General features: G+C 41.1%; 1 protein-coding gene across 16 annotated transcripts in view; it reads right to left on the bottom strand.

Moving 5' to 3' along the window:
* The window catches only part of kmt2ca (lysine (K)-specific methyltransferase 2Ca), a 460534-nt gene that overhangs the window by 384626 nt on the left and 58794 nt on the right, over positions 1–17114 (bottom strand). For all 16 annotated transcript variants that reach the window (XM_068015025.1, XM_068015031.1, XM_068015029.1 and 13 more), the window contains exon 2: positions 1986–2147. In XM_068015025.1, the coding sequence (XP_067871126.1) occupies positions 1986–2146 (161 nt within the window). In that variant the 5' untranslated portion in view covers position 2147. The remainder of the gene's footprint in view (positions 1–1985; positions 2148–17114) is intronic.

Here is a 17114-nt window from a genome sequence, read left to right as displayed (position 1 = left end):
AATATTAGCCGGAATTTTACAGCCCCCCAAATGAGCGGGCTGGTGGTGGGGGAGGGGTGTAAAATAGAGTGGGAGGTGGGGGGACTGTTCCCGACCCCATTGCAATTTCACACAGGGCTGCGGCGGCAAGAAATGACCTGTCCGCCCCAAGTCATTCAAGGTCCTTAAATGGCCAATTAACTGGCACTTCAGGGCCTCCTCCCACCACTCCTGGTGGCACTGCTGTGACAAAGAGCTGCCAGCCCGCTGATTGACCAGCATCTCCATTAGGCAGGACTTCATTTTGGGATAGCATATCACTGTTTGCCATCTAGGCTCACTTACATGATGTATAAGATTAACAAAAATAGATAGTACTGTACCCCATCACAAATCACATTCAGGAAAGGAAAGGGGAAGGAGTCAAATTCATAATTGTCACCGATATAAGTCAAGTGTGATGTTGCAGGTAAAATTTGCATGCTGTCGGAATGCAACTTTTTGGCAATTTACCTGCCTCAACTCATCTGCAGCTAAAACCTTCGTTCATGCCTTTGTTGCCTCTAGACTTGACTATTACAAAACACTCCTGGCCAGCTTCTCACTGTATACCCTCCGTAAATTTGAGGTCTTCCAAAGCCCTGCTGCCTGTGTCCTAACTCGCATCAAGTCCTGTTCACTGACCTACACCAGCTCCCAGTTAAACAACATCTCCATTTTAAAATTCTCACCCTGGTTTCCAAATTCCTCCATGGCCTCACCCCTCCCCATCTTTAACCTATGACCCTCCGAGATCAATGGCTGAGATGAACCAAGAAACAATACATCAAGTGGGATGGCCTCTTGAGCATCCCTAATTTTAATTGCTCCACCATTGGCAGCCAAGGCCCTTAGCTCTGGAATTCCCTCCCTCAACCTCTTTACCTCTCTATTCTCCCTTAAGGTGCTTGTTAAAACCTACCGCTTTGACCAAGCTTTCTTAATATCTCCTTAAGTGGCTTGGTGTCAAATTTTGTTGGATAATGCTCTTGTGAAATACCTTGGGACAATTTACTATCTTAAAGGCGCTATCGAAATACGAGTTGTTCTGGTAGTAAAATGTAATAGCAGTTCTGGACTTTTCCAAGCAATGTCTACTCCAAATGTAACAAAATACCCTGCATTACTGTTTGGCTGTGCGGAGAGAACATTAATGGTTACATTTCCGTCACTGTCAATGGCACGATTGGAGCAACTTGGAGATGAACTGAGTATCACGTAAGCAGCATACTGGCATAGCACAAACTGCCTTAAACATGATTCCTCTAAATTTTACCGATGCGACTAAACTAAATAAACCCAGTGACAAGGATGAAATAGGAGTGAAATATACCGCAATTTATACAGCAAATATTGTACAACTTCTTATGGGAAAAGGGGAGACAGAAACACAGAGGAAACAGTGAATATGAATTTTCTCCCTTGTAGGAGGCCATGTGTTTAGTTGTACCGACTGAACAGTCTTCCTGCCCTTCAGCCATCACTTTGTGATCACTAGATGAAAAATAAGACTCTTCTTAACCTTATCCACCAAACAAACAAATTAGAAGCGCGCCATAGGCAATTGAACTTAGACCTACACAACACAGGGCTCAAAGCTGTATGAACTGCTAAGCAAAGTGCCTCAGGGAAAAAAAGATTTGCATTAGCAGAGAGGTATACAGGATAAACGAAATGGAGGGAGCAAAAAAGACACACTCGCACAACCAATTGGGATTTGTTGTTCTGCCAAGCCACCTCCTTCCATGAACCAGTAAGGTAGAGCTAATGTGAAGTGGTAAAAAAAAAATTATGGGCCTTGATACAGGTAAACTTTCAAGTACTAGTAAATTAACAAAAGCAGACACCAAAATACCAGTTGCAGCATTTGTGGAACCCTCAACATCGCAGTACATGTTTATTGCAAGTTGGTGACATTTTAAATCAACTGGTGTAATTTACTTTGCAGATTTCCAAACAGCACTTACTTCTTTTTCTTCTGTAGAGGAGTTGTGCCATCTTTACGAGGTCGACCCCGTGGTCGTTTGTCATTATTTACGGGGCTACCAACAGGAGCAGCCGCAAGGGCGGCAGAAAGAGGTTGCGGTCCTAGGTCAGAAGGCTCCACACTTTTGTCCTCTGATGACATTCTAAAAAGGGTGGAAAAATAAAAGTTAGTCATAACAGTACGGTGAGAGAAACTCCATGAATGTCATCATCAAATCTGAAAGGTAAACTATGACCAGAGACTTAAATGTTGCTGTGAGCATTTTAGTCTTGAACATAACAAAATAGCTCCACCTGCTCAGTGCTGTCTTGTGGCGGTCACTGATTTTACTACAAGCTAGCAGAGACTTCTTTATATATACAAAGGTCTCTATTGTTTCATTGCAGAAATTGGTATTGCATCAAGTTTACTAAAAAGCTCACCATTTTGGCCGTCAATCCCAGTAATATATTCTGTCTTTATCTATTAAAAATCCATTTCTTGTAATATTGGTTTGCCAGCAAGCACCCAGTCTGTCAAAACACCTTTGCTAAAAACAAAACTTAGAATAACACGGACAGCGAAGAGAATCGGTGCTGGATAAGTTATAAAGACACTGTGGTAGAAAAGAAGGCTTTTTTAATCAAAGCATCACTGCACAGTTACTTTTTATAACAGGACATTCAACATGGCTGATTGTCATGGATCAGTGGCTGGCACGATGTCTCAGTCATTAAAGCCTGCTTGCCAAATATTCCAGAAAGATGACGAAGCAACATTGACCAAGTGTAATAAATAGGGAAAGCTGCAAATTAAATTGCACCAAGATTGAATTTTGTTTTCCTGATTTTGTGCGAAGTCCTTCTATGAAATGAATATTTCTATAACACAACTTTCTTCCATCTTGGTCTCTTGATAATTGGTCAAAATTCCACCGGCTGAGATGAACCAAGAAACAACACATCTTGAATTGGCTTCCTTGGCAAGTCAGCGATTGTGAACCAGATGAAAAATTAACTGGATATCTTGATATTCCCAAGATAGATTCCAGTTAGATGAGCTGTAATTTTACGAAATACAAGTGGGTGCCCAAGTGCAGCCTGGGGTGGCTAATTCTGAAATTTCAATTATCCGCCTGTTTTGGGGGTGGAAGAGGGGGTTTGGGCGGGTGGGGGCAGTGACCGCAGTAAGAGTCTGCACTCCATTTCCCACCTCTTCGTGCAACAACAGTTGACAACAGGAACTCGTGCGAGGAATCAAGTACAAATCAACTTCCTAACACCCAATGCAGTATTTCAAAGAAATAAAAGTGCTGGAAATACTCAGCAGATCTGGCACCTACTGTGGAGAGAGAAGCAGAGTTAACATTTCAGGTCTGTGACCTTTAATCAAAACTGGCAAAGGTTAGAAAAGAATTAGGATTTAAGCAAGTGAAAGAGAGGAGGTGGGGGAGAGAACAAATAGGGCAGAGGGCAGGAGAGCTTAAACAAAGCTGTCCTGGGACAAAGGCAAAGAGTGTGTTAATCTTGTGGTGAAAGACAAAGCATTAGCCCAGAGAGTGTTAATAGCAGAATAATAAACAGCTCTATCATGAAAAACAGGCATATGGTTAAAAAATAAAATATTTTTAAAAAAGGCATCATGCTCTGAATTTATTGAACTCAATGTTCAGTCCACAAGGCTGAAAGATCAGGTGCTGCTCCTCGAGCTTGCATTGATGTTCACTGGAACAGGCCAAAGTCCTGATCTTTCGATTAGACACTCTACAGCCTTGCAGACTGAACATTGAGTTCAATAAATTCCGAGCATGACTGGCCTTTTTTTTTAATATTTAATTTTTTAACCATGTGCCTGTTTTTTATGATAGAGCTGTTCATTATTCTGCTATTCACACTCTCTCTGACTAATGCTTTGTCTTTCACCACAGTGGCGCAGTGGTTAGCACCGCAGCCTCACAGCTCCAGGGACCCGGGTTCGATTCCGGGTACTGCCTGTGTGGAGTTTGCAAGTTCTCCCTGTGTCTGCGTGGGTTTTCTCCGGGTGCTCCGGTTTCCTCCCACAAGCCAAAAGACTTGCAGGTTGATAGGTAAATTGGCCATTATAAATTGTCACTAGTATAGGTAGGTGGTAGGGAAATATAGGGACAGGTGGGGATGTTTGGTAGGGATATGGGATTAGTGTAGGATTAGTATAAATGGGTGGTTGATGTTCGGCACAGACTCGGTGGGCCGAAGGGCCTGTTTCAGTGCTGTCTCTCTAATCTAATCTAAACAAGCATCAACACATTCTTGGCCTTTGTCCCAGGATAGCTCTGCTGCCAGACCTGCTGAGTGATTCCAGCATTTCTTGTTTTTGTTTCAGATTTCCAGCATCCGCAGTATTTTGCTTTTATTATAGCTCTGTTATTTAGTCTCTCCTGCCCTTTGCCCTATCAAACACCTTTGCCTTGGTTCTCTCCCAACACTTGCTTAAAACTTAATTCTATTCTAACCTTTGCCAGTTCTGTTGAAAGGTCACGGACCTGAAACGTTAACTCGGCTTCTCTCTCCACAGATGTTGCCAGACCTGCTGAGTATTTCCAGCACTTCTCATTTTTATTTCAGATTTCCAGTATCTGCAGTATTTTGCATTTATTGCAGTAATTTAAAGCTCAGTCAGTGGAATTACAGCCAACAGACCAAAATGGAAGATGCGTGATAAATCTATGTATTACACAGAAGGCTGAAAGGACATCGACCTGAAGCATGAACTCTGCGTCTCTCTCCACAGATGCTGCCTGCCCTGCTGATTATTTCCAGCATTTTCTGTTTTTATTTTAGGACTTTGCACAAAATGGGGAAAATAAAATTCCACAAAGAAATAAGGGCAAATACCAGACAGAGTTTGTTTCACAGGACAGGAAAATGTCTATGGGGATACATAAACTACAAGCTTCAGATTTGAGCACAGAGATATAGAGTAAAAGTATTAGGTGGACTGATAACCTGGTGGTAAAATAAATATGTACACTTGAAATACATTTTGCACGTAACTGGAATCAAATACAAATAACTTCACTCTCAAATCTTAGTCATGGCTTAAGTGGTTCAAGAAATGTATACTTGGATTGGGATTTCTAAAAATAGAACCAATTTAAATTATTAATTCATTCCGCAATTATTTGAAGCATCCCAAGTAATTTCATTATTGAGTGTCAGATCAGAGGACAAGTGATTAGTGGAGGGAGCTGACTGTGCAATTTAAGGAGGTAGGTTTTAAAGAGATTTCAAGATGCGATGAGATGTACTAGTTCAGCCGTTGAACTAATGGTGCCCCCACAATGGGAATTCCCTACCGACAAAGATCTGGAGAAAAAGCTATTGCAGGAGACATACTGATTACACTGGGACAGATATTACTGGAATAATGAAAGCGTTTTGTTATAACCGTGGATTACAGAAAAAAGATGGAAAAGTGCGGTCAAGAAAACCCATCTGCCAAATGAGAAATATCAGTTGGAAACATACCTTAGACTTTTAATGGGTAAAATCCTACAAGTTAACTTTTAAAAAAAACTAGCAGCCAAGATGGCCACTGCAATTTACATGTGAAGTTTCAGGACATTGAACTGGAGACAAAAAGTCTAACAAGAAGCCCAGCCAGGACAATGGTTTGCTCCAAGTGATTGAATTACCTAAAAATGGCATCATTAACACAACAGTCAAGGTCATCCTCACACACTGACTTAGAAAAAACCAACCCCCAAGTGTGAATGGGCACCCTGGGACATGAAGAACCTTGAATTTAATTAGAAAGTTCCAGAAAGCCTCCTTAGAAACAAAGGGGATTAAGAGAACCATGTGACCCTCTGTTCATCTCTGAAAAAACTGGGAGTTGTGACACAGACAAGAGACAAGCAGTAGCAGAGTGTGCGACAGCAGAAAGCTACATGCTTTCCTGTCTCTCTCCCCAGAAAACATCAAGTTTGAAAACAGTCTGCAACTGGGGGACCCTCCAAGCCTACAGACTGCTACAGCCAGTGACCAGGGGAAGACAGCCAACTACAATTCTGCCTCCAGAAAAACCCTGAGTAAAGTAAGCCAGCCAAAGTGCACTTAGACCAACCAAGAACTTCAACAGTACAACTCCAGCCGGACAATGACTGAATCATCCAACCTGAAACTGTGTATTGTATTTAACTTTTATTTATTCTGGACTTGAATCCAACCATCAAATCTATTTTTTCCTCTAAATCTATTTGTGGGCGTGTGAGATTCTCGTGTGAACGTGTAGCGTATTTTAAAATCAGGTTGGAGTGTTAAGTATAATAAACTTACCCCTTTCTTGTTTAAACTAAAGAAAACCTGTCTGATTGGTTCTTTCACGATCACAGTAAAGGTAAATGATAAAACACTCACGGAGGTAGTATGCAGAACCACTGTTTAAAAAAATAAACCCTGCTGCGATCAAATAAGAGGAAGGGCAAGAGAGGGGAGCCTTAGACCCCTTCCTCACCTGGCCATAACAGTGGAATAATGTCAACGGTTGTGGACAGGTCAAGAGAGAATAGACTGAATGCTGTTGGTGACTGACCAGGGAAGTCTCAGTGCTGTGGAGTGACCAGAAACCAGACTGAATGGATTATAACAGGGAGTGGTGATTGAAATTGGATAGAGAATTCAGTGGCAATGGGATGCTTCAGAAATTAGACAGATCAATCTAAATACAAAAAGAGAATTGCACACAAAAATCAGACATCACAAATTTCCTGCCAACACTGAGGTGGTTGGAACGTGAGCCACAAAAATAAGTCATTCAAAAACAATTGGTTGACATTTTATCCCTGGACTAACTTGATCGAGTTTTTTGAGGAAGTGACGAAGATGATTGATGAAGGATGTTGTCGACATGGACTTCAGTAAAACCTTTGACAAGGTCCCTCATGGCAGACTGGTACAAAAGGTGAAGTCACACGTGATCAGAGGTGAGCTGGCAAGATGGATACAGAACTGGCTCGGTCATAGAAGACAGAGGGTAGCAGTGGAAGGGTGCTTTTCTGAATGGAGGATATATAAATATATTACAAACAGCAAAGGTCCCAGCACTGATCCCTGCGGAACACCTCTAGTCACATCCCTCCATTTATATAATATATTTATATATATAAATAAATAAAAATGATTTGGAGGAAAACGTAGCTTGTCTGATTAGTAAGTTTGTGGACGACATAAAGGTTGGTGGAGTTGCGGATAGTGATGAGGATTGTCAGAAGATACAGCAGGGTATAGATCGGTTGGAGACTTGGGCGGAGAAATGGCAGATGGAGTTTCATCCGGATAAATGTGAGGTAATGCATTTTGGAAGGTCTAATACAGGTGGGAAGAATACAGTAAATGGCAGAACCCTTAGGAGTATTGACAGGCAGAGAGATCAGGGCATACAGGTTCACAGATCACTGAAAGTGGCAATGCAGGTGGATAAGGTAGTCAAGAAGGCATATGGCATGCTTGACTTCATTGGTCGGGGCATAGAGTATAAAAATTGGTAAGCCATGCTGCAGCTGTACAGAACCTTAGTTAGGCCACACTTAGAATATTGTGTACAATTCTGATCGCCACACTACCAGAAGGATGTGGAGGCTTTGGAGAGGGTACAGAAGAGATTTACCAGGATGCTGCCTGGTCTGGAGGGCATTAGCTATGAGAAGAGGTTGGATAAACTCGAATTGTTTTCACTGGAACGACGGAGGTGGAGGGGCGACATGATAGAGGTTTATAAAGTTATGAGCGGCATGGACAGAGTGGATAGTCAGAAGCTTTTTCCCAGGATGGAAGAGTCAGTTACTAGGGGACATCGGTTTACGGTGCGAGTAGCAAAGTTTAGAGGGGATGGGCAAGGCAAGTTTTTTTTTTTTTTTTTACACAGAGGGTGGTGAGTGCCTGGAACTCGCTGCCGTGAGAGGTGGTGGAAACAGATACGAGACATCTTGACAAATACATGAGGGATACCGACCCCAGAAGTGCAGAAGGTTTTAGTTTAGACAGGCATCAAGATCGGCACAGGCTTGGAGGGCCGAATGGTCTGTCCCTGTGCTGTACTGTTTTGTTCTTTTTATGTCAAATGTAATCTCGAGGCCAAACCCCACATCAGTTTGGAGCTGCAACCATTCAGAAACCTGTGCAAATGGCCCAACTACTGTGCCAAATTAAGCAGTTCCGGTGCAATCTGATTGGCAGCATGATTAACAGTCTCAAATAACAAGACATCAGTCAAATACTTGGCTTGCAATACTGAAATGAAAGGCCAGCCCACCCACAGTAAAATACTTCTGGAGCCAAACAGTAAATGGAATTGGTTCAAAAGTGGCTAAATAGTCAGCTAGTTTTGGCACCAGAACAGGTACCACTTTGGTTGCAGCCAGTTTGGTTTGGCTATGGAATCAGTACCTGCAGTGGCTAAACACATGTCTGAGTACTCATGATAATCATATTTTTCAATGATCTCGCATTCTTGCAAATTAAGGGGATAAATGGTTTCTTTCATTCAATTTGGTGCGTGGATTTTCAGAGATGTACACACTATGGATATTTGTAATGAAAATATTTTGCTTTTGCATTAATAAGTATGGCAACCACAGCACAGGTTTTGCATTGGCCAGTTATTAAAACAATAGTTTGAGAGTTGGTTTTAATGAGAACAGAATAGTCCCAAATAATAAAATGCTCATAGCAGCCCAAAAATAAAAGAAACCAGTCCAAAATTCCACTGGCTCAAAGATAAAGGATTGCTGGGAAAGGTGCACATATAAACACAATTAATAGCAAACTTTAACCATGCTCATGAAACCCAAGGAACAGTTTCGACCAACTACAACTAAAATTCAAAATAAAAGTGGTCTGAGATCAGTTTTTTTTCTTTGGCCTTCAATAATCTCACTAAGTTTCACAACTAGTGTCCCATAGTTAAGGTTCGAAAAAGACTGGTCTGCAATGATGACACAATCTTTTAACAAACTGATCTCCAACAGCTTTGCTGCAACACCTTGTCCAAGTAGTCATACTTCTTGTGACCCTAGACAATGAATATGATTGGATTATGCAATCCTATCCTGAATGTGAACAAAGGCACTTGGAAATTATATGTTATGTAATGTTTTCTAGCTAATTTGAGAAACTATGTCAAGTATTCTGGTTTTACACCACATTAGCAATTGAGCGTACTTCTAGCCACAGCTTTGATAAGTTTATACTCATTTTTTTATTTGAAAATGAATTACTTATCATACAGCAAGCTTGAAGTGGCACATTGAACATATGTACACAAATAATGAGCTATAATTTACACTGCATAAATACAAAGTGGCTCGGAAACACTGCCACAACTCCAGGACAGAGATTCAAAGCTGGGCCATTTGGTAACCCTTTGTATGGATATCCTGACATAAAACCATTTCCACTAGGACAACACAATAATAGCCCATCTGCTCCCACACCATGACGTTCAAGCTGCCACAGAAATAATATTCCTGACAGCTCCAATGTGCTAAGAATTTCAAGCCATGCACTCCATCACTAGATCCAAAAAATTGTGATAATTTTTTTTTCTTAAAAAAATGTAAACATGACTTGATAATTAAGAAGCAGACAGCTGGACTCTCATTTGTGAAGCGAGGTTTGTCTTGGCAATTATTTGAACTAAATTTCTCTTTGCAAGTTCAACTAATTCTTGGCCAACTACCAGATGGATCAATGGAAAAATACTGCGGTCCAGACAAAAATACCACACTTCTCCAACGTACAAACTGGGCTACCTGATGCAGTAATTGGAATCTGGAACAGAAGGTGAGGCAGCTTGAATGTCACAGTGTGGAAGCAGATTGGCTTTCACCTGCATTCTGTTGTCCCAATTGAAATGATTGTCAGGTGACTCACACAGGGTTAACACGCAAGTACATACATAAAATCCTGCACACCAAAAATGTGGATGAAATGATTAATTCTTAAATGCTTTCAGTTGCTATTACAAATTATGTATTTTCAGATGGGGCATTAAATCAGATATTTATGGGAAAAATTCAGCTAAGATTCTCCAACTATATCACAATCCAGTGACTTCTCTTAAGTGCACGTACATGGATAAAGGGCAAGAACAGGATTGGGCTCAGATGTCATGCACTCTATAGTGAAACACTACAAGAGCATAACATAGATAAAGATGAGGGAGACCAAGTGACCCATTTTAACCAATCTATTCAGAATATGAATTCAGTCCTTCCATAATGTCACCTGTCTCTCAAATGACTAAGGTTTTCTTCATCCACTATTCTACGTGGAAGACACCCTCCCAATTATTTGAGTAAAGTAGTCCTTCCCAACATCTGTCCATTTTCTTCATTCAGTTTTATCCTATACTTATTCTGGTTTCCTGGCATACCTGGAAGTAGGATTTTGGAACAACAAGAATTATGCCTTTCAAGACCTTCTATACCTCCATCAGGCTCCTTTTCCATAATCTTGTTCAAGGAGCAAGCCTTTAGCTTAATAGTGGCATACCCAGCGCTGTGTCAGAAGGTGCAGATTTCAAACTCTGCTCCAGTTAGTCCTGGCAAATGCAGAGTAGAATGCTAACTCTGAAGTCCAGGGTAATATCAAGCACAATACTTCCTGTGGGTAAGCGTAGACCCCTCACATTATGGGATGTAGGAGTCCATAAAAATAAACAAACCTCCTTTCAAAACTAACACCCCAGATTCATAACTTAAATGTTTGATGCTATGGTTTGAATGTTTCCCTTATTGTACAGTAACAAATCTCACTTCAAGACTGGTCATCTGGTTATGGTACGAGAAGGCTGCAACATGACTAAAATGTACCTCAAGAAAGTTCTGAGGTCAGGAGGAGAGTAAAGTGAGGGACGGGAAATAATAATGTATTTAAATATTTTTCTCCTGTATTCTGAGATTGAATTCATTCTAATCCTTTGGATGAAATACCATGATTAGAAAGAATGATTGTGAATATACAAATGGATTACACAGCATTAATCGCTTGAATGAAAAAAAGTAGTCAACTCACAGGGTAATAACTACCTTTTAAAATCCCATTTCTCAATCTTCACCTTATAAGTGAATAAGATGGCTTATTCACATAAAAGTACACAAGGCCCAGATTTTGCAGTTGTAATGACAGCAAAACTGGCACCGTATGCCATTATTACTCCGCGAAACTGACAACTTCTGGCATCCACTTAAGCGCAGCTAAATGTGAAAATCTAAAAGTTGTCGGTGATTCCCTGCTCGTCCACAGGTTGCACTGAAGTCACTGCAGATGGAAATCAATTAGAAATCAGTAAATTAACTGAACTTTCATTTCTAACGCTATTATTCTCACTGCAAAAATACTTGAAAAATGATGTCTTGTTGAATGAGGTGCAACCATTTTTTTTTTTTTTTAAAGTGTAGTAAGTTATAAGTACTGCTGACTGACCTCTCTGGCACTGAAAAACTAATTTTATATTTGTGGACTGTCAAATTTCTCCATTCCATGATTAAAATTTGTAGATTTATAATTCTTTTTCTCATAATTATATTTCAGTTCCTACCTTAATCCCATGTCCCAATCTTTATTTCACTTTCTGTAAAATTATAAAAAGCAAATGATGAAACCTGCTTGTTACTTCCTGGTTTGCTGTTTGAGAATTCTACAATGTGATTGGCTGCTTAGCCTGCTTGATGATAGCACTGTTGCTGAAGGCCAAAGACCCCCATAGCTGACGCCAGAATAAAACTGACGGATAAGGTAAAATCCATGCCACAGAGCTTACTAGATTTTTCTTCAAGGTCAGCACCAAGCATCGTGTCTTCATTGCTGACTACAAAATCCAAGTCAAGGTTCTACATCACCACTGTTGGATAAAATTGGCAATTTGTTGAATATTAAATTCATTCAGGGAATGCCACTCCTGTTGCACAAACACTAGTGGCTATAGTGTTAGCACAGAATCAAGCTCTGGATAATACCCCACCCACATCTACTAACACACACAGTCCACAATTGTTGTGGTTTCAATTCCTGTGAAATTGCAACCTTGCAAGAGTCAGTAAATTTAGGAGAGGAGAGTTCAAAATAAAAAGTAATAATTTGCCATCAGGTTAAGGTGACATCCCTAAAATAAATGGAGAAAGGAAATTGGAAGTTAAAGGGAAAACATTTTCTGAATGTTTGGTAATCAGAGCTTCAAAAGGCTATGTAGCTTTACTTTTGTTGCATTTGATGGGGAGACAACTAAAAAAACAGCACCCTAAATTCTCTAAATTCCTAAGTATACCTTTTCAACTGCAATCGCTAAAATGCAAATTCAGGATTTAATTTGCTCTTCACAGGCTAGCAACCCCCACCCTGCCTCATGAGGATACATTATCCAAAGCATATTGATGTAAAATTGTTTTGTGATTAGGAGGGTCAACAATCTGCAGTTCCTTCCTTGGATCACAATTGGAGATCTAGCAATTATGGAATTCTAAGCACTGAAAGAAAACGAAGTTTAAAATGAGGGTTTATTTTACATTTTGTTTTTACTAATTGTTCTTAAGATACAATATATTGGGGTGTGTTACATTTATAGTACACTTTGTACATGGTATAGCACAATAGTGAAATGAGCTTTACTGAGTGACCCAAGTTAAGAATACTCTCATGACTGATAATTCTGGTCTGTAACAGGGGTAGGTCGAGAGCTTACTGTTGGGAGCTGAGGGGGCTGGAACTGGACCTGCAAGGAAGCACCTCTTCAGGAGCTGGCACGTGCTGGCTGAATTTGAAAAAGAAAATTCAAACAGTGACATCACAGGAAAGCTGTAAGGTGATTGGTTGGTGAGTAACTGCTGTTAGAGAGTATCTGTAAATTGCTAGGTTAGTCGGCTGTTAGGGTGCATGTGTAAATAGCTACAAATCAGAAAAAACTTAAAATTTATGTAATTACCTTATAATTAAGGCACACAAGCAGAAAAGCTGGTGAGTCTACGGTTATATTTATTTTAAAGCCATAAGGTTTATTACTGAAGTTATGACAAATATTGATAACATTTTAATATTGTAGGGTAATATTAATAGTAGTAAGGCAGATTAGTTTTGGTAAGCGTATCACAGGGAAACAAGTAGGTGATCAGCTGGAAGAGACTTCAGAGATACAAACAGCATGAGAAGGGGGAGAATGCGGAGAGGCACAAGGAGCTAGTCGCTGATTATCTGCTGGGTACTTTCTTTCTTCTAAGTTTTTTTTCCTTCAACATTTAAGTCTATCTATTAAGTAGAAACTAAAATACCAGTAGTCGGTAGATGGTTACTCCTTTGTTCATTCTATTTATAACCATATTATTGTGTTTATTAAACTTCCAATTTTAGTGTAGTAAATAAATAATTCGAGGCATGATAGGGCTGCTCAAACCCATCGAAAGCACCTCCTGTGCCATGTGGGGACTCCAGGACCCTACCCACGTCCTGGACAAATCAAAAATTTGAGCACCGAACCTTGGAATTCGAGGAGCATCTGGTGTCATTGAGGTGCATTCATGAGGATGACAGTTACATGGATCGCACGTTTCAGGAGGTGGTCACCCCACAGATTGAGAGAGTGCAGGCAGAGAGGGACTGGGTAGCTTCCAGACCGACAAAGCAAGTAGTGCAGGAGTCCCCGGAGGACATCCCACTTTCTAAACAGTATTCCGTTCTGAGTATCGATGGGAGAGAGGGTTCCTCTGGAGAGTGCAGTGAAAGTCATGACCAGAGCACCATGGGTGGCTCAGCTATGCAGGGAGGGAACAGAAAAGACAAGAGAGCAATAGTGGTAGGGGATTCAATATTAGGGGAACAGACAGGCATTTCTGTGGTCGCAGATGTGATTCCAGGATGGTATGTTGCCTCCCTGCTGCAAGGGTCATGGCCATCACCAAGCGGCTACAGAGCATTCTGGATGGCGAGGATGCACAGCCGGAAGTCATGGTCCACATTGGTACCAACGATATAGGTCGTAAAAAGGGATGTGGTCCTGCAGGCTGAGTTTAGAGAGTTAGGAAATAGATTAGCAAGGAGGACCTCAAAAGGTAGTAATCTCCAGATCACACCCAAGGCCACATGCAGGTGAGCATAGAAATAGGAGAATACACCAGATGAATGTGTGGCTGGAGAGGTGGTGGAGGGCTTCAGATTTCTGTGGCATTGGGACCAGTTCTGGCCAAGGTGGAACCTGTACAATACGGACTGAAAACACCCGAACAGGACCAGGACAAATATCCTTGTAGGAAGATTTGTTCGTGCTGTTGGGGATGATTTAAACTAGATTGGCAGGGGGATGGGAATCTGAGGACAGTTTCAGCTGGGACAAATTCAGAGCAGGAAACGGGAGGCAGAAAATTAGCAAGTGACGTTGAAAGACAGAAGAAACAAAAGGTTAAAAATTGTGCAGCACAGGAATTTTCCAGTGTTAAAATGTACTTATTTAACTACAAGGACTATAGCAAATAAAGCCGATGAGCTAAGGCACACAGACAGACAGACAGACGGCAGCACGATATCATTGCTATAACGGAAACTTGGCTTAAAGAGGGGCAACAATGTCAGCTCTACATCCCTAGATATAGAGTTTACAGGCAGGATAGAGAGTGTGATAAAAAGGAGAGAGCATAGCATTATTGGTTAAAGAATCAATTACAGCTGTGAGGAGGGATGATATGCTAAATGATTCAGCAAACGAGGCCATATGGGTTGAGCTCAGAAATAAAAAAAGGGGCAGCCACACTACTACGAGTGTACTATAGACCCCCAAATCGTGAGGAGCTAGAAAAACAAATATGTAGGCAAATTTTTGAGTGCAAAAACAACAGGGCAATAGTTGAGGATTTCAACAACACTAATATCAACTGGGATAGAAACAGTGAAGGGCACAGAGGGCACAAAATTCTTGAACGGCATTCAAGAGAACTTTTTTAGCCAGCATGTAGCAAGCCCGAGAGGGGATGCAATTCTAGATTTAGTCTTAGGAAATGAAGTTGGGCAAGTGGGTGACCATTTTGGAGATAGTGACAATATAGCTAGATTTAGCATTATTATAGAAAAGGAAAAAGATAGAACAGGAGTTAAAGTTCTAAATTGGGGGAAAGCTAATTTTACAAAGCTGAGGGGTGATCTGGCCAAAGTAGACTGGATACAGCGACTTGAAGGAAAATCAGTGGCAAACCAGTGGGAGGCATTCAAAAGCAAGATTCTATGGGCACAATGTAGACATGACCCCACAACGAAAAAGGATGGTACTGCCAAATCTAGAGCCCCTTGGTTATCTAGAAGTGTACAGGGTAAGCTAAAGCAGAAAAAGAAAGCTTATGACAGTCACAAAAAAAACTTTAAAAAGCACAGAATATAGAAAATGCAGGGATGAAGTAAAAAAGGAAATTAGGAAAGCAAAGAGAGGACATGAAAAAAATATTGACAGGTAAAATCAAGGAAAACCCAAAGATGTTTTCTCATTACATTAAGAGCAAGGGGTTAACTAAGGAAAGGGTAGGGCCTATCAGAGATGTACAAGATAACATGCGTGGATGCAGAAGATGTGGGCAGGGTTCTTAATGAGTATTTTGTCTCTGTCTTCACAAAGGAGAGGGATGATGCAGACATTGTAGTTAAAGAGGAGGAGTGTGAAATGTTAGGTACAATGAGCATAATGAGAGGGGAAGGACTAGAGGGTCTGACATCCTTGAAAGTGGATAAGTCACCAGGTCCGGGCGGATTTGATCCCAGGCTGTTAAAGGAAGCTAGGAAGGAAACAGCGGACGCTCTGAGGATCATTTTCAAATCCTCAAGATACAGGCGAGGTTAAGGAGGATTACAGGTCTGCGAACCTTGTACCATTGTTTAAAAAAGGGTGCGAGGGCAAGGCCAAATAATTATAGACCAGTCAGTTGGTGGTAGGCAAATTATTAGAATCAATTCTGAGAGATAGGATAAACTGTCACTTAGAAAGAAACGGATCAATCAGGGATAGTCAGCATGGATTTGTTAAGGGAAGGGTGTGACTTACTAACTTAATTGAATATTTTGAGGAAATAACAAGGAGGATTGATGAGGGTAGTGCAGTGGATGTTGTTTACATGGATTTCAATAAGGCATTTGACAAGGTCCCACATGGCAGACTGGTCATAAAAATAAAAGCCCATGGGAAACAGGGGTATGTGGCGAGTTGGATCCAAAATTGGCTCAGTGACAGGAAACAAAGGGTAATGATCGATGGATGTTTTTTACGAATGGAACGGGGTTTCCAGTGGCATTCCACAAGGCTCAGTGTTGGGTCCCTTGCTGTTTGTGGTGTATATTAATGATTTGGACTTAAATGTGGGAGGCATGATTGGGAAATTTGCAGACACAAAAATTGGTTGTGTAGTTGATAGTGAAGAGGACAGCTGTAGGCTTCAGAATGGTATCAATGGTTTGGTTGAGTGGGCAGAAAAGTGGCAAATGGAATTCAATCCAGAGAAGTGAGAGGCACTGCCCAGATCGATGGTGGAGACAGGAACCCTCAACTCATTTAAAAAGTACCTGGACCTGCACCTGAAGTGCTGTAACCTGCAAGGCTACTGACCAGGTGCTGGAAGGTGGGATTAGACTGAGTGGCTAGATTTTTCAGCTGGCGCAGACACGATGGGCTGAATTACCTCTTTCTGTGCCATAACTTTTCTACAGTACTTTTATGGTTCTATTCAGCTCCTCAGACTTGTTCTGCATCAATTAGATCGCTCCTCAACCTTCTAAACTCAAGGGAATACCAAGTTTATGCAACCGGATCTCAGTTTAATCCTATAAGCCTTGGTATCGCTGATAAATTTGCCCTGTACCCCCTTCCAAGATTACTATGCCTTCCCCAAGGTGTGATGCCCAAAACTGAATGCTGTATTCCAGATGGGGTCTGATCAAGGCTCTGTAAACCTCAAGCATCAGTGGCATTACTGTCCAAAGCTCTGCTAGCTGTTTATGTTGGTGCTTGAAGGTTTTGGTTGCATCAGAATTTTGGCAAAGATACCCAATTCCGTTGGGGCATTCCATTTTAATCAAAGTAACATGCAACTTCACACTGGTATTCCAGTGTACGCACATGCTCATCCAAT

The sequence above is a fragment of the Heterodontus francisci genome, chromosome 2 (assembly GCF_036365525.1).
Source record: "Heterodontus francisci isolate sHetFra1 chromosome 2, sHetFra1.hap1, whole genome shotgun sequence".
Taxonomy (NCBI): domain Eukaryota; kingdom Metazoa; phylum Chordata; class Chondrichthyes; order Heterodontiformes; family Heterodontidae; genus Heterodontus; species Heterodontus francisci.
This window is presented reverse-complemented; position numbering and strand designations above follow the sequence as displayed.